At 36.4% G+C, this 22482-nt stretch overlaps 1 protein-coding gene across 1 annotated transcript in view; it reads left to right on the top strand.

The window, feature by feature from the left end:
• Positions 1–22482, top strand: part of LOC131439654 (uncharacterized) — a 211035-nt gene that overhangs the window by 76819 nt on the left and 111734 nt on the right. Inside the window, exon 4 of the mRNA XM_058610943.1 lies at positions 6326–6480. Within this exon, the coding sequence (XP_058466926.1) occupies positions 6326–6480 (155 nt within the window). The remainder of the gene's footprint in view (positions 1–6325; positions 6481–22482) is intronic.

Genomic DNA, 22482 nt, shown 5'->3' with positions numbered 1-22482 from the left:
ATACGATATTTTTAGAACCAGTTTGAAGTCATTTCAACGTTTAAATTTTTTTCAGTCGTTTCCGTTACCTTTCGCTTTAAATTTAAAATTTTACTGTTAAGTTAATTTGGTGAACTTTAAATAAAAACAAAACTGTGATTGTTACTATTTATTCATTAGCCCTTCTTAAAACAAAGTGTAGAGCCAGAGATGCCATTTCTACACATTTATATGTATTGTATAGATTTTTGCGTTCGCATACTGGTTTAAATCGAAGTACCGATTTTGTAAAGATTTCCTAAATTTCAAACAGATTTGTACAGGTTCATAAAAAGAAAGAAGTAAAAAATTAGACTTTTCACTCTGAGTATCTATTAGTATTTGATTGCAGTGATTCTTTAAAAGTTTATTAATCAACGGACAAATCACATGTTGAAGTGGAAATCTTTTATGTAGATAATTGATTATGAACACTGACAAACATTTATAATTAAATTTGGAACCAATTTGAACTATTTGAAGCCAGATATTTTCATAGAATATGTATTACGTTGCATAGAAAGTCTATATCTGGTCTATCTGTTTTCACTAATAAAATGATGTTAACAGATTTTATTAGTGAAAACAGATTTAACATCATTTTATTAGTGAAAACAGATAGACCAGATATAGAGTTTCTATGCAACGTAATACATATTTTCTATGAAAATATCTGGCATCTCTGTGCAAAGCCGATGAAACACACACACTTCACAGCGTTATGTTGACGTATAGCGGAATGAAACCAGTGCTACTAGATTGGTCACAATGGTTATTTCATTAATATTTAACATGCTCTTCCTGGTAATATTCGAAGCCAAAACAGTTTTATTGAAATATTAATATCAATAATATAATTAAACTAATGTCACGGATACCAAAAAAACATACTTTTTGATGAGATTTTGAAGAAGAAAAACAATTTTTGTTTTGTAACATTATGAGATAACTTGGCAACTTTGCGAAACCAAATGAGATGAAAACAAAGCGCAATCAAGTGAACTAAGTGAAAAACTTTCATCTCATATTTTTAAAGACTTTTATTGTTTGTCGGGTAGTTTTTGAAGTATTAAATCGTTAATTAAACAAGTAGCAAGTGAACATTACTAATTATGAAGTCATCCAGCATTCAATGGTAGTGTAATTGTGCGAAAAAGTGATCATGTTTTGAGACGAATCGATTAGTAGATAATCAGAAACATGACGAACTGTAAAATCTTGAGACGAAAATGTGTCCTAAATTGAAAAGTGAGTTTATTTGAAATGAAAAAAACGATAACCGAAGAACTTAAAACCATTTCTTTCAATAGGAAAGTGTGACGATAGCTTTTATAATCATTTTAAAATATTTCACAGTTTAGTTCAGGTAGGTTTTAAAATATTATTCATGTTCAAAGTAATGAGGTGAAGGGATGAGATGGAAATAGGAGCTCAGATGAAATAGGGAGCCGTTACCCTAGTTGTCAGTTTCTCATGGAGAAACGACATAACATGGTATTCCGAGCTTGCGCGACACAAGATCAGAGCATACCAATTATGGGCTGAGACCAGTGTGTTTTAGGGCGTTTTAGAGGGCTATTTTCACGTTTCAAATCTGATTTTCTCAGAAACGGTGACGAATATAAAAAAACCCAACAGACAATCTCTTAGAAATTTAGTTTAGATTATTCTGTGAAATTTTAGAATGATTGTTTGACTTTAGCGGTCGGGAAAGTCTTTTTTCTGAAGGAAGAGTTGCATAGCTGAAAACGGCAACTTTCAACTTGTTCATGGAATATCTCGCCTTCAAAAGCATGGATCAAAAATCTATCCTGACAATGTCTAGATAATTTAGTTTATATGCGGTTATTGCATAAAAACATATATGTTGTCGCGATGAAAATTAAGTGAAAGTTATTTTTGTGGAGATAAGTCGGTTTCTATGTCGGCGCCATTTTAGTTCTCTGGTAACGTAACGAAACATGAGAGAGAAATAAAATCGGCTCATCAAGGATGCCAAACAAGCTGTAGCTTTATTGGATTTTATGTGATGTAGTCAAACTTGTAACCGAAAATATCAAAACTTTCTTGGCCACCCGGCCACATCGAGAGTCATTTTACACATTTACGAGAGAGCATGAAGAGAAATGTAATGCGCACAGCGAGCGACACGGTTTCACGCTAACAACTGGCATCAGCCCTTAAAGCTTCAAATCGTTTTATGGCACGTTTTTGTCTTGCTGTCTAGCAACAACCTAACTCTAGCATGCTAGGAATAGGACTGGAACGTTAGCTTTAATTTCGCTTCTATTTATAGATTCGCGTGCTTCCAACAGCTTCGCTTTTGCATCGATTGACCAATCAGAGCGATGCTCTCTCTTTGATACATCGCTTACTCCTTCAAAACCGTCGACTATGGCAGGGAAATCCGGTATGACGGAGATTTTTTTGCAGACAAAATAGGACACTGCTAGCTATTAATCAACATTTCAATGATATACAATTCAAAATACATGCCTATGAACATTCAAATCAATACGTAGAAATATTTCCTATCAAATGATGAAATAATATTGATAATAGATACAAAACAGACTGAGCTGTAAGTGTTTAAAACCTGACCACATTTCTACGTGTAGTTTTTCTTGAATTTTTGATTTGCACCCCTATATAGAAAATAAAGATGTGTTCCACATCAAAATTTTATGTTGACACAAAAATAATTTTATTATTAAAATCTCTATGAAATAGAGATTTTATCTCTATGGAATAGATGAAATCAACACGAATTGTTATATATTCACTTTGATTTGCAGCAACGTTGAAACGTAATATATATCGGAAATTTTAAAATTTCCTATCTTCTACCGATTTTTTTGAGATTTTACGGAAAATCAAAATCAGAATTTTAGTAGTTATCAATTGCGTTTGGGTTGTACATGAAAATTGTTTAGATCTTTTGTTTAATACAAATATATTTTTATTGTTAGAATTTAGGAATTTTTCCATAATTCTTGAGATTGTCAGTGAAATCCTAGTTTAAGTTTTTTGTAAATTTTGTTCATAATCAATTTCCAACTACATTAATAAAAACCTGTTTTAATCCACCTAGTGGTGTAATGATGCCTTTCTCATGTACATATAATATTGTGGTATTCTGTTTGTACTTCCGGAACCGGATACCGGAAACCAGCATAGCCGGAATCGGTTTGTTTAGATGCCTACTGATAATGACTATCGATTTGTGTAGTTTTGAGACTTGTGTAGTTTAGGAAACTTTTCGAGATTTGTGTAGTTTAGGAAATTTTTTACGTTTTTTTGTTTCGCCGGTTTAAGTGACGGTGTACAATATTGAACACACTTCACTATAACTCCGGAACCGGAAGTCGGATCCGGATGAAATTCAGGAATTCCGTATGGGACCGGAAGACCTACCATTTGAATCTAAGCTTGTGGAAATCGGTTAAACCATCTCTGAGAAAAGTGAGTGAGATCCATTTTGGTATATATGACCACTATTTCCGGTACTTCCGGAACCGGATGCCGGGAACCAGGATAGCCGGAATCGGTTCGTTTAGTTGCCTACTGATAATGACTATCGATTTGTGTAGTTTTGAGACCAGTTTAGGAATTTTTTTACGTTTTTTGTTTCGCCGGTTCAAGTGACGGCGTACAATATTGAACACACTTTACCCTATAACTTCGGAACCGGAAGTCGGATCCGGATGAAATTCAGGAATTCCGTATGGGACCACGAGACCTTTCATTTGATTCTAAGTCTGTCAAAATCGGTTCAGCCATCTCCGAGAAAACCTAGTGAGATTATTTGACACATACACACACAGACATTGCTCAGCTCGATGAACTGAGTCGAATGGTATATGGAATGGTATTTTCACTAGTCGGCTTTTCAAGTGATTGCATAACCTTTCTATATGAGAAAGGCAAAAATATGTGTCATAAAATTTAAAAGTTTTGACTTGATTTTGTTTGGCAAAATTTTCTCAATAATAGAAAATCTCTGTATTTGTACTAAATTTCTTGAGATTATTTGTACGGATATATAATTTTGATCATTAGTACATTGTTTCTGGTAATGATTCCAATACTTTGGATCATAAAAATGTACATGTCAAGCTTTAATTTTTCATTTATATTCAAAGAAAAAAAAATGAAATAAATATTAAAACATTATAAATTCATCGATTTTTTAAGGTTTTCATTTAATAGTGCAAGAATGGTAGTTGGGCGAAAATTGTAGCTGGTATCACTAGCAATCGAATCATGTGTAAACATATATAAGTCATCGCTTTAAATTTCGAGATATTTACGATCGATCATTGTAAAATGTCTCACCTTTTCTGAGGTCATCTATACACAGTTTTCATTATAACTTTGGGTGGACAACCCTATTTTTCGTTCGTTTAAGTGCATTTTATTTCTGGAAGTAGTATCTTTCCAATGGTGAACAAATTTCGAAAATCGGTTAAATAACAACAATGTTATGACTCGGTAAAGTTGAAGTTTTCAATATTCTATATGCGACGTTGATGCCAAAGGAAAGAAAATAGGAAAGCAAAGCCTTGGTATTACATTCCTGTAGTGGAATTTGACCTTCTGTTTCAACAGACTTCGTTGCCGATTCCGAGTGTACTGAACCATTGCATGACTGGTGCTACGGTTCTATTGACACTACGAATCCTTCCAGGTCGGGGCTCGAACATACGACAACTGGTTTGTAAGACCAGCGCCCTATACATTGAACCGCCAACTCGGGGTAAAGCAGATGCCCTGCAGATTGGGCGCGTGAAAAAAACCTGGAACGGGAAAAATCGAACTTTCATTGGTTTTCCTTAACCAATCATCTACTACAAAGTTTTTGGATCAATCTACGAAGTTCTTAAAATTGCAGGGTGTGAAATTTATTGAGATTCGTTGAAAAACAGCCGAGCTATGACAGCTCGAAGTTACCGTTCCAACTTTTTCTCAGGCTTGGTATTTGGAGTTTGAACACACAAAAAAGAATGATTATTGGTACAAGTTAGAGATGGACAAGCCGTTCGTGATTGGTTTAGAAGAACTAGTTCTACTAGCAGAATGAGTGAAGTGGAAATGTAAGACAACCTCGAATCAAATAAAACACAGTTATAATTAAATGACTATTTATCAGCATCGTACAAAAAGTCATACAAAACTCTGAGAACATAAATACCCTGGAAAAGTTATTTGATGCATTCCTGTTGGTATACTGCTCTTCTCACCATGGTTCCTAAGCAGTTGGGGAGTGCACGGAAAAGTTTGCTACGGCCTCGCCCCGCAGCAGCTAAACTCCTTACTTTAACCCGAAACCCAGTCAGCCAAACTAAACTAGTTTATCCAGTGCTTAAAATACTGAAAATATTAATATAAATACAAGTGTGCTCGCCTCAATGAAGTTTCCTCTGTTTTTACTACCCTCCTCCACCCACAGAAAGTGAAGGAACACGACGGAAAAGTTGATGCACTCAGGATACATGCATCAACTGAGTACAGAGCGGAAGATACACATATAAATTTTAAGTGCAATTATGAAGCTTCCAGAGAGCGCACCGCATTAACATTTGGTGTGATATAAATGTTCCACAAAGAGATGAAAAAGTTCATTTACCGACCATGTAGCGTTTTATATTCGGTGCCTGGATGGTTGAAACTACAAAGTAGAGCTATTTTGCATAAACTTTCACTAACTTATGAGTATGAATGAGTGGATATTATACAAAACGACAAAAAATCATCGCTAAACAACTTTTTGTTCAACTATTTCTGGCATTAATGCGCGCAAGTTCGAATATTCACCTGACATTGATAAATTTATTCCTCTGGTATACATGCGAAATTATACCGCATTGAGTTCAACATCGCAACTGCATCCGCTATTTTCTCTGCTTTAGGAAATGTGTCAAACTTAATTCGTTCTATGAAAATTCACAAAAAAAAACGAAATCATTCACAGCATTAATTATTTTCTTTTTTTTATTTATTGTTTGCCGAACCAATCCATCGAACAACCCGCCACTGCCATTTGTGTGAACTTGAAATGGGGCGTGAAAATATCCTCTTCGTGAAATAACTGTTTCTCCTCATCGTGTCCAAATGGTAACTAAAAATAACTACCAAAAACGTCCAAAAAATCAACTACAAAATCTTATATTCTTCGTCCGCCATTACAGCAACGCTGGAAACCTAAAATGCAACCATAAATATCCAACAAATATCACAACCGGTTGGAACACAATGCCGGGCCAAACAAAAAAAAACACTGGATTTCCAACACCCAAACAACGCCCAGTTTCTGCGGCCGTACGTATGCATCCTGGGCCTCGTTGGACTGCGGCCAAATGCTGTGGACGTCGACCTCAGCACCCTGCTAGGGCACTTGCAGTCGATCATAGTGCTGGTGCTGCTCATCGGCGGCTATACGCTGCAGTATATGTCCGGATTTCGGTGAGTGCTATTGCTAAGCGTTTTGTTTTTTTTTTCTATCCGTCTCGACTCGACCGAATCGCTGCGACTATCCTGAATTCGCTCTTCCCGGTGCCACCGGATGCGATGTTTCTAAGCTGAACTAGAGGCTCTATCGCTTGAATCCACTAACCCCTTTGTGCAAAGTTTCTGGCATCTGGCTTATGTTGTTGAGCACAGCTGATCCTTGTATTAGCATTCGGACTGTTTTAATGTAAATAAATTATTTGCTGAATGTTCTGAGTTCGGGAGCTGAATGTTCTGAGTTCGTGGGGGCTGATAGTTGCTGTTATACTTTATAGGAATATTAATTACCGTCATATCTGATGGGTTTCTATTTTCCAGGGAATAGCGGTTTTTGACCGTTATCACCAAGTCATGACCTTAGAGATCTGATGAGAAATATTCGATATATACCACATTTCTTACAATTTAAGCATGATGAAAACCGAATGAAATTTGAGTTATTCCTTCAAGAATATTTGAACTTTTGATCGAACGCTCTTCATCAAGTTCCGTACAAGTGCTGCATCGCATTTTTTGGAGGCTTGAGCATAAATTTTCTTGAATTGCTGCATGTTCCCAGCTGCCTTACCAGTCTCCTTGAAGACCCTCCTCACGATTACCCAGTAACGTTCGATGGGTCGAAGCTGAGAGCAATTTGGTGGATTGATATTTTTCTCAACGAAATTTATACCCTTTTCCGCAAGCTAATTGGGAGTGGTTTTGGCATAGTGAGCCGACGCTAAATCCTGCCAAAACAATGGAGGTGTACTATGCTTCTTATATAAAGGCAGTAATGTCTTTCGGAGACACTCAGATCGATAGATTTCTGCGTTAAAAAATGGTTGACTTCAAACCACAGGAACATATTGCTTGCAATACCAGTACCTTTCGACCGAATTCCTCCACTTGAATCGACCTGTCCGCATCGCTCACATCCTCCTCAACGACGACAATAAAGTATTGTGGACCTAGAAGGGTTTTTGAGTATTCCTTTACATAAGTCTCATCGTCCATCAAAACACATGCATCTGGACACTGCAAAAGACGCGAATACAATTTCCGGGCCCTTGTTGCTGCTCGCTTCTTCTGTTCTACATTTTTTTTTCGAGATTTTCTGCATCTTGTCTTCAGATGATTTCGCCTCTTGATACGCTGGATCATTCCGACACTCGTTCCTGCTTTTTTGGCCAAACCACGGATTGACATTGATTTGTTCTTCATGATTAGAGAAACCACTTTTTGGTCCAGTTTCGGATTGGAAGAACCGGATTTTCTGCCTCTTCCTGGTAGCTCGTCCAAAGAATAGTGTCCTCCAAACTTATTAACGATGGTTTTAACACTGGCATGATGAATTCTAAACCACTTCGCCAATTTTCGCATAGTAATACCCTTCTCACTTATCCATGTGTCCAGAACCTTAATTTTCACTTTCTTTTCAATACGCGACATTTTGAAAACGCAGAAATTCAACCGCACAAACAAGTAAACAAACGGAAGCTGACATCCAAACGCACAGCATGCTGTGATCTAAGCATAAAAATCCATCACAAATACATGCGTACAACACAAATGTATGTGGATAGCTTATTTTCGATACACTTCTTTGCCCCCCCCCCTGAAAAGTAGTTGACATCATGTTATGCTGTTTTAACAGTTGTCATCAGTTACATTGTTCCAGTTATGAGAAAGGCTGTTTATATATATATATATATATATATATATATATATATATATATATATATATATATATATATATATATATATATATATATATATATATATATATATATATATATATATATATATATATACACATGTATATATATATAATAGGTATAGAATTCGCTCAAACTTTAGGAAAATTTTCCGAGGCCCGGAAGGAGCCGAGTCTCATATACCAATCGATTCAGCTCGACGAACTGAGCAAATGTCCGTGTGTGTATGTGTGTGTCTGTATATGTGTTGTCAACAAAGAGATCGAGATCTCAGAGATGGCTGGACCGATTTTAATCAAACTAGACGCAAATGAAAGGTCTCCCCGTCACCCAGAACGCTATTGAATGGTTTTGAGATCGGATGTTTACTTTTTGAGTTATTTATTTATTTATTTATTCACTATTATTGTGTCCATCGGATACAAGATCTAAATGGACAATTAGAGTGGGAAAAAACCCATTTGAGTTGAACTGTTCGTTTGTCATTCTCAAACGGGCGCAAAAACCACTATCTTTTCAAAAACATAAACGAAAGTAATGAAACACAATGTAACTTAAAGCTAGTTTCACAAATGTCACTAATAAAATATCTTAAAAATTTAAATCACAGTGGATCGTTTCAGTTTTTTCGCGAAATGATTCACCAAACTCGAAAAGATCCTCAACAGCGGTGAAAGTTCGAATGGAAGCAGTAATCGGTTCATTAAACCCAAAACGAGTCCTGTGAAATCTTTGCTGAAGCAGTGATGTATTCCGCAGTGTCCTATTCGGTATCCGAAAATTTACTTCAGAGCGTAATTCAGGAGCATCAATTTCCCCATTGATCAGTTTTGCAATTAATAATGCTTGTTGGATTTTTCGGTGTCGATGAAGCGTATCGATTCCTAATAGCTGACCTCTATCCTGATATGGGGGCAGATTAGCAGGATTTTGCCAAGGTAAGTTTCGTAATGCCAGACGAACGAATCGTTTTTGAACTCTTTCAATGCGTATGCTCCACGAAAGTTGATAAGGAATCCAAACTACTGAAACATTCTCTAGAATAGGCCGGACAAGTGAACAATACAAAGCTTTCAAACAGTCAGGATCTCTAAACTCCTTGGCGATTTTACTGATAAAGCCCAATTGACGTGATGCTTTTGAGATGATCTGTGATCGTTGTAAATCAAATGATAATTTTTCATCTAGCAGTATTCCCAAATCGCGAACCTGGGTAGCTCTAGCCAAGACTAAGCCATCGATGCGATAGTCAAATTTAACAGGTCTCAGGGTACGGTGAAACGTGATCACCTGACATTTTGCGACGTTGATTATAAGTTTGTTTCGACTACATCAATCTACGAACGATTCAAGTGCATTTTGCAACCGCCAACAATCCTCCACAGTCCACAGAACCTAAAAACACCGAAGAATATTCATGAAAAATCAATGCGGATTGATAAAAAAAGGTATCATCTCACTGCTAGGTGGATTAAGCACGTTTTTTTTAATAAAGCGAATATATCTCAAAAAATAATTTTTTTACATTATTTATGTCTTCAGTAAAAATACTTCGAATGTTTTGCCTTTCTCATATAGAAAGGTTATGCAATCACTGTGAAAACCGACTTTTGAACCGAGGCCCGGAGGGCCGAGTGTCATATACCATTCGACTCAGTTCGTCGAGATCACAAAATGCCTGTGTGTGTATGTGTGTGTGTTTGTGTGTGTATGTATGTGTGACAAATAATGTCACTCAAATTTCTCAGAGATGGCTTAACCGATTTTCACAAACTCAAATTCAAATAAAAGGTTTTATGACCTTATACAATTTTCCTGAAATGAAAGGTCTTGAGGTCCCATACAAAATTCCTGAGTTTCATATGGATTCGACTTCCGGTTCCGGAATTACAGGGTGCACAAAAAAAATGAAAAAAATGTCACAAACGTTTCTCAAAGATGGCTGAGCCGATTTTCACAAACTTAGATTCAAATAAAAGGTTTTATGACCTTAAACAATTTTCCTGAGTTTTATTGGGATCCAACTTCCGGTTTCGGAATTACAAGGAAATATATGAAAATTTATAAAAGAATATGCAATCAATTTTCTCGGAAATTTCTTGACCAATTTTCGTAAACTAAGAAGCAAATAAAAGGTCTTCTTTAAAAAGTCCCCGAAAAGTTGATCCAGATCCGACTTCCGGTTCCGATATTACAGTGCGATTGATGAAAATTTTCAATATCATGAGTATTTTTTCACAAGCGATGGCGATATAAGGTGCACATTATTATAAAACTTACTGCTAAATTGATCCACTTGACGAATCTTATTAGTTAGTGATTATACTAAACTACTTTGGGACTACAAGTCCCCGGTTTTCGCTTCCGAAAGCACCGGTAATAATGAAGAAAATCTCCAAAAACGGAACTCCCGTCAATTTCTCAGCTACGGTTAAGCCGTTTTTCACGATTTATGATTCAAATTATAGCTCTCATTGTCTTTAAATATACTGTGCAATTTCATCTTGATCCGACTTCCGGTTCCGAAATTATAGGACGATGAGTGTCAAAACATTCAAATTCAAAATGATGATGCAGGAGAACGGGTATAGCGTTATGGGTAAGTCGATGCCTTTCACGCTGCCTCCCTGGGTTCGATTCCCAACCCCGCACATAGGATCAGAAAACTTTTCTGGTCCGAAGAGGTGAATGACAACAAAGTTAAAATCTCTATAATCGAAAAAAAAAATACGATGCAAAACTGGTACGTGCGGCTTTATTCCATTCACAGCGTGCTTTGTTCAATTTCGTATAGCGTGCAGGGTTGCCACATTAAAATTTATATTTTTTAGGTGAAAAATATGTAAATTTCTAATCCTTTTATTCAATTTGTACCTACTTGTTAGTGTTATTACAAGATCATGATAAAGATGCTCTTCAATAAAAGTGCACTTATTGCCTTTCTCATAAAGAAAGTTTACACAATCACTTGGGAAATTGACCAGTGGAAATTGACCCGAAGGGCTAAGTGTTCTATATAATTCGACACAGTTCATCGAGCTGAGCAATGTATGTGGATGTGTGGGTATGTGTCAAATAATGTCACTCATAAAAAAAACCTCGTAATCCTGTAGGTTGCTATTGAATTTCACACCGTCATTTAGAGCGACGAAGGGTAAAATTCTTCTAGATTTGGTTTAAAACTGATTCAATTTGTAGGCTATATTAGTTACTTACTCAACGAACCGACTTTCGTTATACTGGTTCCAAGTTCCTGGTTCCAGAAGTACCAGAAGTAAAAAAGTAGTCAAAAAGTTCAAAACGAGACTCATTCAATTTTCACAGAGATGATTTGATCGATTTCCACAAACAGGCTCAAATAAAAGTTCGTACAGTCTTATAGGTTACTGTTTAATTTCATCCGGGTTCGATTTCCGGTTCCAGAACTATAGGGTAAAGTGTGTTTAATCATTTAGTGTGATGCAAAATAAAGAAAAATTCTTATCAACTTGACACAACTGTTTACAATTTGAAAAGGTTATGTTAGTTTATACCCAAAGAAAGTTTCATATTTTATTCAAGATTGAAAAAAAAATTTCTTCACAAAATCTTCTTGTGATATTTCTGAAAATATTAGTAATATGAGAAAGGCATCATTACACCACTATGTGGATTAAAACAGGTTTTTTCTTCAAAACGAGAAAGAAAAAACATTTTTGCCTTTCTCTATAGAAAGGTATTGGAATTGCTGGAAAAACCGACTTTCGAACGGAGCTTCAGAGACCCATAGTGTTATATACCATTCGACTCAGTTCGTCGAGATCGGAAAATGTCTGTGTGTGTATGCATGTGTGTGTGTGTGTGTGTATGTGTGTGTGTGAGTATGTGTGTGCACCTTTCGAAGATATTTGAACGCGATCAATTTTCTCAGAGATGGCTGAACCGATTTGAACAAACTTGGGCTCGTTTGAAAGCTACTGTTGGACCATTGATCAAGTTCGAAGATCAAATGGCTGTGACTTTTGATTCCGGAGATATGATTGTATAAGTGACGTAACCGACAAAAAGCGTTGTATTTGAACGCGCTCAATTTTCTCAGAGATGGCTGAACCCATTTGAACAAACTTGGGCTCGTTTGAAAGCTACTGTCGGGCCATTGATCAAGTTCGAAGATCAAATGGTTGTTACTTTTGGTTCCAGATATATGATGGCATAAGTGACGTAACCGACAAAACACGATGATTTTTACCGCTCTTATATATAAGGGTGCCAAAATTTTGGGATCACCTCTATTTTCGTTAAGTTCTAGTGCTCAAAAGTTTAAGCACCTCGAAAAAAGCCTTCATGCAAAATTTGACCTAAATCGGACATGCTTAAGGGTGGTAAAGGTTTGACAATTTTCGATTTTGAAAAAGCACCATAGGGGGGAGTACATGAAATTTCCAAAATCGAAAAGTTTTTTTGATGCCGAAACTCTTAAAACTGCATGAAACATCGAAATTTAGTGTCATCTCAAAAAAAAATTTTTTTGAAAAAATCGACTTTCATATTTTTTTCTAAGTCCCAAAAAGTCGACTCTTTCAAAAAAAATTTTTTTTTCGAGATGACACTAAATCTCGACGTTTCATGCAATTCTAAGCCGTTAGGCATGAAAATTTTTTTTTCGATTTCGAAAATTTCATGTACTCCCCCCTATGGTGATTTTTCAAGATATATGAAAATTCCACTAAGTGGACTAAGAAGGCTTTTTTAGATTAGCATCACTGATTACAAATAGGCAACGCAAATGTCAAGCACTAATTTGGAAAAATGATGCTGACTGTGTGACATAAACACTGAAGCATGCTTTTGTGAACTACTCGAATCAATCTGAATCAATTAGTTTCGAAATTAGTATCCGTAATTATTTAATAAAATTATGAAATACATTTTCATGAGACTGTTATGAAAGAAGAGAAAGGCATTATCACACCACTAGGTGGATTAAGAAAGGTTTTTTTTTAATTATTTTTGTTGGGAACTGGTACTATCCCCTTAACAAAAATTAAGGTGCCACTTTCAAAAGAATCGTTATAAAATATTGTAAAACTTCTTCGAAGACACGTAGCTCTTAAAAATCAGTGAAAGTCAGTACAGACTTTTAACCGTCTTTTTCCAGTTTTGGACCACTGTGCGTTGCTTAGAAAGGCAAATAATAACAAAAATACCTTCGACAGCTAATTTGAATTTAGTAATCTAACAAGTATGTGTTACATATGCCATATTCTTCAGTTTCCCTTCTTGACCGCTCTTTACATATTAAAGTTAAATCAGTACCTTGCCTTAATCCGATGGTGGTTTTCCAGGCATCCCGATACTATCGTTTGTAATCTCTATGAAAAGAATACTGCCAATGCAGCGCTTTTTGCAAAGTAGCATTGTAGCAAGGGAAAAAAAGTAAAATTATTTTCGTCCGATTGAATAAATTTTCCTGTCAATTACCAAACACAATCCTCCGCCGAGCTTTGGTAAAACGAAAAATCTGCCTGAAGCAGAAATGATCCCACACCGTCATTCACCAACGAGAGCAGCAGATTTCCCTGGATTTTCAGCTGAGTCAGTGAAGGAAACCGTCCCCTAAATAGGCTACATGTCCAGTTTGGTTATCCTAACCGGAACTTTTCCTGGATGTCAAATTGTCCGTATGAATATTCATATTTTATTTTTATTTTATTTTTTTTTTTTGCTGTTTTATCCAGCCCAACCCGTTCGGTGGGTTTTTCCACTCGGTTGCACAAAATGAATATTGAGGAAAGAACCAATAGTACAAAGTTCCCCGTATGTGAAATGTAACTTTCTGCTGCCAATCACGGGTACTGACGGTTAGCATAGAACGATTAACTATCGAATATGGTGGCAGTTGGTGGCATAACAGTACCGAGTGATGGTTTTGGTTTTTTTTTTTTTTGATAGAAACAATCGATTCGATGCAAAGATTGACGCAGTCATGAACAAAAAATTGGCATGTCGTTCGAGGCAATCTGCATGAACTCAAATCGTTCGTGAATAAAAGATTAGCTATGCTTCCCACAGGATAACAATCAGTATGCTATTGACAATGGTGACTGGAGTGCAAAAAACGACACCAATGAGATAAAGCGATAAATACGCTATTTCAAGGGTTTGAATTTTCCATCCGAACCAGCGCTCAGTCCTGCTGGTTAGGTTTGACAATTCAGTATTTTGCAAAGAATCAATTGAGATGCAATCAAAAATAGAAACATGTTAATCACGAGAACGAGTTTTGATCTGAGACGAATGAAATGTCATTTCAACAAATGGACCATTCTACAACAAAAGCACAGACTGGCTCTGTATGCTGCTTTCTGCATTCACTCGAACAATTGCGCTACACTTGCAACAAACAGTACCTGAATGGTTTGTTTGTGAAATCTTGTTCAAAATAATGCTTGTACAGTCAAAACTTTCTACTGAATGTGCTCCCATACTATTCCGATAAGCAAAACTGCACCAACTCCAACCAGCATCGTTTGTTCTCATCACAGGACTTAGTGGACATCCACCGCGGTCATCGGAAATGGACATGAGCACACAAAAAAAATGCTAAGTCCATTCAACGAGAACTGGTACGATAGCAGCGTTTGCACACAACGAGTTTGCTACAAACGTGCTGAAAGTGAGCATTGCCAAAATCGCTCTGCTTCACGATTTCCTTTTCGTTTGGTTGTTTACTGTATTTCGAGAAGAATGTTGGTGAAATCGCGCGATTTTGCTGTGTGATGGATGAATGTAAAATATGCTTGAATAAACCAGTGCAAGTAATTCAGCGTTAGTTACCAGCATAAACTGTTTATGGTCTGTTTAATGTGTTTTTGAATCACAGTAACTGGTACATCTCAATCCAGAGAAAACATTTTTACTGAACAGGTGTAGCTAATTAGCGGCTCCACCGGAGTATGATTGATTTGACGTGAATACGTCTTATTTTTTTATGAGGCGCCTTTTCAAAATTCACCCGGTGGAAGAATGGGTAGATCTCAATCGTGAATATCTCGAGTTGTACTAAATGCAACAACATAATTCTATCTCCATGTCATCAGAAATATGATCAGTAATTTATGATCAATTTTTCAACAGTGTGAGATAACCACAAATAACTTTCGTCTTTGACTCATCAGTGCAGAGCAGTTCAAATTGAACTGCTTAGTGCTAAACTCGGCAACAAACTCCGTTGCAAAACAAAAAGTGTTCTGTAAATAGCAGAAACTTTACGTCTGCTTAGCGGTTCAAATTGAACTGCCGAGCTTAGCACTAAGTAGTTCAATTTGAACTGCTCTGCACTGATGAGTCAAAGACGAAACGTAAACATAATAAAAACGGTTATGTGCCCTAGCACAAAATTTGTCTAACCGCTAAATGATTGAAAAATTAGTTTTCTCGATCTTTTGGAAACAATGAGGAGAATTCATCTCGCTTCCTTGCTTGCTTTTCGATGTTTAGAACTGCTGAGTACTTTTCGTCATCCCTCATTTAGCTACACCAAACCTAAATTCTGGACCAGGATTCAGGAAGTGGAACTGAATATAAGAACGAAATTCGGAATCTAGGATAGGCTCAGATTTCAATTGTAAAATCCAGATTCGAAACAATGTTGGTTGAATATCAAAAATGCAACGAACGCCAATGATAATCGTTCGCTTCCCTTCGCCATTGTTCGATAATCGCTCTGATATTCGGACTTGTCCGTACATTCGGGTGCAAACGAAGTCGACGTTGCTTCGTTACTCGCATGAAGATCTATTCCTTGCAGATGTTATTCGCAATAAAACAAACCCCCGAATGACTTGAGGTGAATGAGGAACGAATATTCATGCAGCGATAATCGTCGAAGCATAACTGGCGGTGATCGTTTGTGCTGTCTTCGAAACAAGCAAATTGAAAAGTTTGACACTGTATTGGTACCATAGTCTTATGTGTATATGATGAACCATATCTCAGCACTCTCCCTTTGCTGCTATCCAACGCGATATGATGAATGATAAATGAACAAATGACAAACGAATGTATAAAACGAACATGCACGATGTATACCAGCAGCGGAGAATGTATTAGTAGATTCGGGTTCTCTACGATTATTGCTTATCCCTTTTCACCCTTCTCTCTTTTGTGCAGTGAACAGTTCAATGTAGTTCGAGACGGGCGTGAGTAATATAAGTATATTCGCAATGAAGATGGATGAATGAATTACATTTAGGGGTTTTGTTGGTTTGTGTAAAAAGCACATATTTTATTTCTATTTCTTCGCGTTTCGCCTTCGGCTCGTCAGTGCTTAAAGCAGTTCAAATTGAATTGCCATCTCCCCTAAATGTTCACATTCTGCGACGGCCAGTAATAAGCCGTCACTCGTTTACGCCTGAGACGTCAGAAATAATATAGCACTTGTGCAATATTATTTAAGGGTTGCATAAGTAGTGCAAACTTTGCGTCTGCTTAGCGGTTTAAGTTGAACTGCTAGGCACGAGATGGCAGTTCAATTTGAACTGCTTTAAGCACTGACGAGCCGAAGGCGTAACGCGAAGAAATTGAAAGAATTAGTTACACGAAGAATATGTGCAATATTGGTTCGAAATCCAAATCAAGAATTTAATTCGTGAAATTAGTTTCAGAATACTGGAGCTGAACTCCAGAAATTTTCAACTTCAGAGTTTAGTTTTAGAACTAAACTCTGAAGTTGAATTCCGAACTTGAATAAAGAAACTGAATCCATTTCCAATTTCCAGTTCCATAATCAAAGTTTTAAATTCAGTTCCAGCATGCAAAAGGTCTGAACTCTGAATTTGAATTTTAACATTCAGACACTTAATTCTGAAACTGAATTCAAGAATTAAATTCTTGTTCAGATGTCCAAACTCTGTGGTTCGGAGTTCATATCTAACAATTAGTTCCAGAATCCAGATCTAAAATTCATATTCCGAATTTTATTCCTCAATTGTGATGTTGATATCCAAAATCAGAGTTCTGGATTCGACTTCCGAACCTAAAACATGGAACTAAATTCAGTTCAAAATTCTAGTTATGAAACCAGTTCCAAGAAATTAGTTCCAGAATCCAGGACTTAGTTCCAGAACCATTCATTCTAAATTTTAAACCTGTAATTCGGAACAAAATCCCGAAAACTAAATTCTACACCAGAAATTTCACTGAAAATATTTCGTTTTTCTATGTGTCGGTTTTGCACGATACGCTTTGTGCGATGATTCATTCAATTCATGCGGTTTAAATTTTGTGCTCCTGATTATGACCCTAATGTTCGAGCATACCAAACATTTGAAAAAATTTTAATTTCGAGTTATTTATAGTTATCTCATTCCACTGAAATTGTTGAACAAATTATCGATGGTATGGAAAAAAAACCTCTTTTTAATTCACCTGATAATGCCTTTCTATTGACATTCAAACATCCCCATTAAAACATATAAACATGGTTTCGTAAGGATAATATCATAAATTTGGGCAAATTTTTAACACAAACTTAAGTTAGTTCAGAAAAGCGTGACTCAACGTGGCTTACGTCGCATATTCGACAACATTCTCGTAACCAAAAGTATCAGCAATAATACATTTGAACTTGGTAATTCGTTAGTTTCTGAAAAAAGTACGGATAAAAGAAGATGCGCTTTGGTGGTTACGTAACTTATACTATTATACATCCGGAACCGGAAGTGACAGCCAATTGGTCTTGAAACTAGGTTCACAATTTGATAGTAGCTTTCAACCGTGCCTAAGTTTGAAATAATCAGCTAAGCCATCTCGGAGAAAGCAGAGAGAACATTTATGTTTTCTGTCGGATACGTCATTTATGCCGTTATATCTCCGGGATCGGAGGTGACAGTCGCTTTATCTTCGAAATTGATTCTCAACCAAATAGTAGCTTACAAATGGGCATCAGTTTGTAAAAATTGGTCTAACCCTCTGCGGGATTGCACTTTCAGAATCAAGCTCCAGATTTTAGTATCAGAATACAGGTTCAAAATTTAAAACTAAGACTCTGGAATTGGATACTGGAACTAGATTTTTGGAACAGGTCTCTTGACTAAATTTTGGAACAGCATTTAGTGCCGTAATGTAAGTTCGGAGCTCGAATCTAGAATTCTGATTCAGGAATTCAACTTCAGAATTCTGGAAAAAAATTCAAAATAAAAACAAAATTCTGATCTCGGAACTTGATTTTTTGAACCGTCCTCTGAACCAGTTCCTGAATTCATTTTCAGGATTCAATTCCTAAATTCAGTTTCAGAATTCAGGTTCAGTATTCAGAACCTGCATGCTAGAATTGAATGCGGGGCTTGGATGATGGTCCTAGTTTTTGGAACTGTATTCAGTTTTTTTATTCAGGTTCGGAATTCGATTGTAGAATTAAATTTGGAGTTCGAATTCTAAAAATTCTCCACCGAGTATCAAATTTTGTGTTACAAATGGATTTAAGTGTTCCGAAACGTTGAAAATGTTAGAAAAGGCCTTTGGTGAATCGTATCTAGGAAAAACACAGGTATACGAGTGGTATAAACGCTTCAAAGGTTGGGATTGGGAAGCAAATTATTTATTGTATCATTTCTATCTATTTTATATTTAAATCTCGAGTTAACTGCAAAAATGTTGATTGTCGTAGTATTTAATTTTTTTTTTGCTACTTGATGGGGGAAGAGGAACGAATAATATATTAAGTCGGTAGTGCTTGAGCAGAGTGTGGAGGGAAGACGAACCAATGCTATAGGTGGTAGTCCTGCTGCAATAGATGGTAGTCACACTCACCATACATTATACATCATACAAGAGTTCCGTTTTAATAATTGAAATAAATATTCAAGCACTGTAACATCTATTTGCTAGAGTGATACCGAGTTTGACAAGCTTCGAGTTGCTTGAAAACAAGTTTCAAGCCCGCATTCTTCCAAAAGCTTAAATTTTTGTGACACTTTTTTTAAAAATCATTTTATCTACAGTCAGCAAATGAATTATTTTATGTTCTTTTCAAAGCGTCCCTGGTGAAGAAATTTTGAACTAATTATCTGCAAAATGCTCTTGGTTTCATACAAAGCGGATTCGTTTCACACACCACTGTGAATCACGAGAACTACTCTTCCAAAACTATATACACCCAAACCTCCGTTTACGAACACTTTTTATACGTAACCTCTTTTTACGTACCTCTTTTTACGAACCAAATCCCAAATAACGTAAACTTTTTTTACGAACCAAATCCCAAATAACGTAAACTTTTTTTACGAGCTACCTCTTTTTACGAACCCCCGTTTAGTTCGTAAATGGAGGTTTCGGTGTATTGTGATGGCTTCAAATTCTATTTTTGAAACAGTTCGATAAAACACTGTTACGTGATTAGAGTCCATTTTGCTCTGCCATCAGAAAACCAATTCTAGTAGTAATGGAGCCAGAGAGCAAAAGTCGCAATAAAATATTCAAAATAGCAAATATAAAGCCGATGACTTACTGTGAGGAGACCTTTTTTGCTGAGACCAACACGGGTTTTAAAGTTACTAAAGCGCTTTCATGTCAGTTCAGTTGTAGTTCAAATTCAAAACTCTGTTAATTAGTAATGATTCTAGACCCAAGCAGTAAACTGTCCTGGAATCTCATGTCAACACCATTGTTTTTAGTCGTTACTGTAACGAGGTAATTAGTTTTTTTTTACATGTTATGAATTTCTTTCGTGGAATGACTTAAATCACAAAGTTAAATTTTAGATGAGCTCGAAAAATGAAAGAAAAAGTTGCATTTAGTCAGAGCATAGAAATCATAGTGACAAGTCCCGGTACTCCCAATTATGCAGGGTATTTTAGTTGCTAGTGAAATATACAGTCATGCTCAATAAGTAGAACCTTTTGACACTCTTGCCGGTTCCGTGGCTTATGTATTTCTTCGGTTCTGTTAATTCATGCAAAAAGTTCATTGTTAAAAGCTAACAGATCGGCTGAAAAGTTCGTATCGTTTCTATGAGATGGCGCCACTAGAATTAAATCCATACCATTTTCCGTTAATACCAACCTTCAAAAGATACGTGTATAAATTTGACAGCTGTCTGATTATTAGTTTGTGAGATATTACATTTTGAGTGAAGCTACTTTTGTTATTGTGAAAAAAATGGAAAAAAAGGAATTTCGTGTGTTGATGAAACACTACTTTTTGATGAAAAAAAGTGCCGCCGATACCAAAAAATGGCTTGATGAGTGTTATCCAGACTCTGCACCGGGCGAAGCAACAATTCGTAAGTGGTTTGCAAAATTTCGTACTGGTCATACGAGCACCGAAGACGATAAACGCAGTGGACGTCCAAAGAAGGCTGTTACCGATGAAAACGTGAAAAAAATCCACAAAATGATTTTCAATGACCGTAAAGTGAAGTTGATCGAGATAGCTGACACCCTAAAGATATCAAAGGAACGTGTTGGACATATGATTCACGAATATTTGGATATGAGAAAGCTTTGTGCAAAATGGGTGCCGCGTGAGCTCACAATCGATCAAAAACAACAACGAATTGGTGATTCTGAGCAGTGTTTGGAGCTGTTATATCGAAATAAAACCGATTTTTTTCGTCGATATATAACAATGGACGAAACATGGCTCCATCACTTCACTCCGGAGTCCAATCGACAGTCAGCTGAGTGGACTGCACGCGATGAACCGAACCCAAAGCGTGGAAAGACTCAACAATCGGCCGGTAAGGTTATGGCGTCTGTATTTTGGGATTCGCATGGTATAATTTTCATCGACTACCTTGAAAAGGGAAAAACCATCAACAGTGACTATTATATAGCGTTATTAGAGCGTTTGAAGGACGAAATTTCAAAAAAACGGCCTCATTTGAAGAAGAAAAATGTTTTGTTTCATCAAGACAATGCACCGTGTCACAAGTCGATGAAAACCATGCTGAAATTGAACGAATTGGGCTTCGAATTGCTCCCTCATCCACCGTATTCTCCAGATTTGGCCCCCAGTGACTTTTTCCTGTTATCAGACCTCAAAAGAATGCCCGCTGGTAAAAAAATTAGAAGCAATGAAGAGGTAATCGCTGAAACTGAGGCCTATTTTGAGGCAAAGGACCAATCGTACTACAAAAATGGTATCGAAAAGTTGGAAGATCTCTATAATCGCTGTATCGCCTCTGATGGCAATTATGTTGAATAATAAAATAGAATTTTGGAAAAAAAATTTGTGTTTCTATTAAACAATACGAACTTTTCAGCCGAACTGTTAATGTGTCGTTTTATTGGGATTTTGTGTTTCGTATTTTCGCACGGCGTTTTTTTTTTTTTTAATAGAGAATTAAATATTCATCTCTCGGGACAGAAATACTTTATGGCTCCAAAGGGCATGCTGTAAAAGGTCTATGTTTAACAGAATTTAAAGACTGTTCCAGAAAATATGAATACACCTACATACCCGTGAATATAATACGACATTGTTGGATATTTATTTTTATTGAGTGTACTGTTAATATTAGAACAAAACTTTTTTTACTCTTTCTTTTTGACGACTAAGTCAATATTTCTTTTTTCTTTTTATGCGATGTTCACCTAACCAGAGACCATTTTTGTACAAACAGAAAATGAAAATTATAGAATGATAGTACTCAAGAGAGAGCAAGGATGTGAATATATAGAACGGAAAAGGAGAGACATGACAGAGGGTCACTTAAGCAAGCAGAAATCTTTTAGTAACTTAACTTTTACCTTCTAACAGAGGAGTCGGGCTTAGGCATCTTAACAATGCGAATCGCCCAAGTCTCTGGTATGTCAGAAAGTAGTGATAAAGGTCTTTTACCATTTACTATCCGAATCGGCTGGTATATATTCACATCCTTGCTCTCTCTTGAGTACTATCATTCTATAATTTTCATTTTCTGTTTCTACAAAAATGGTCTCTGGTTAGGTGAATATCGCATAAAAAGAAATTAGAACAGAACAACATACCATTCTACCTTCGATTTCGTGTATTGGAAAGTTGCAGTACCTGGCCTCGTGACATCGAGTTATGTATGGAAATCGTTTCAAATAATTCTTTGATGTATTTTTCCCTGTTCATTAGTTGCTAACCACAGCCACAAATAGCTTGCCAGACTATAGCTGTCTCATAAAATTTTTCGACTTGACTTGATGACTTGCACTGTTGCAATTCTTGATCTTCTTAGTCTGCATAATAGTGTAACCTCTACAAAGAATTTCACGTAGGTTTCGTCATCCATAATTATACAGCATTGCATCGT

The sequence above is a fragment of the Malaya genurostris genome, chromosome 3, assembly GCF_030247185.1.
Source record: "Malaya genurostris strain Urasoe2022 chromosome 3, Malgen_1.1, whole genome shotgun sequence".
Classification (NCBI taxonomy): Eukaryota; Metazoa; Arthropoda; class Insecta; order Diptera; family Culicidae; genus Malaya; species Malaya genurostris.
Note: the sequence above shows the minus strand (reverse complement) of the source record. Positions and strands in the feature narration are given on the sequence as shown.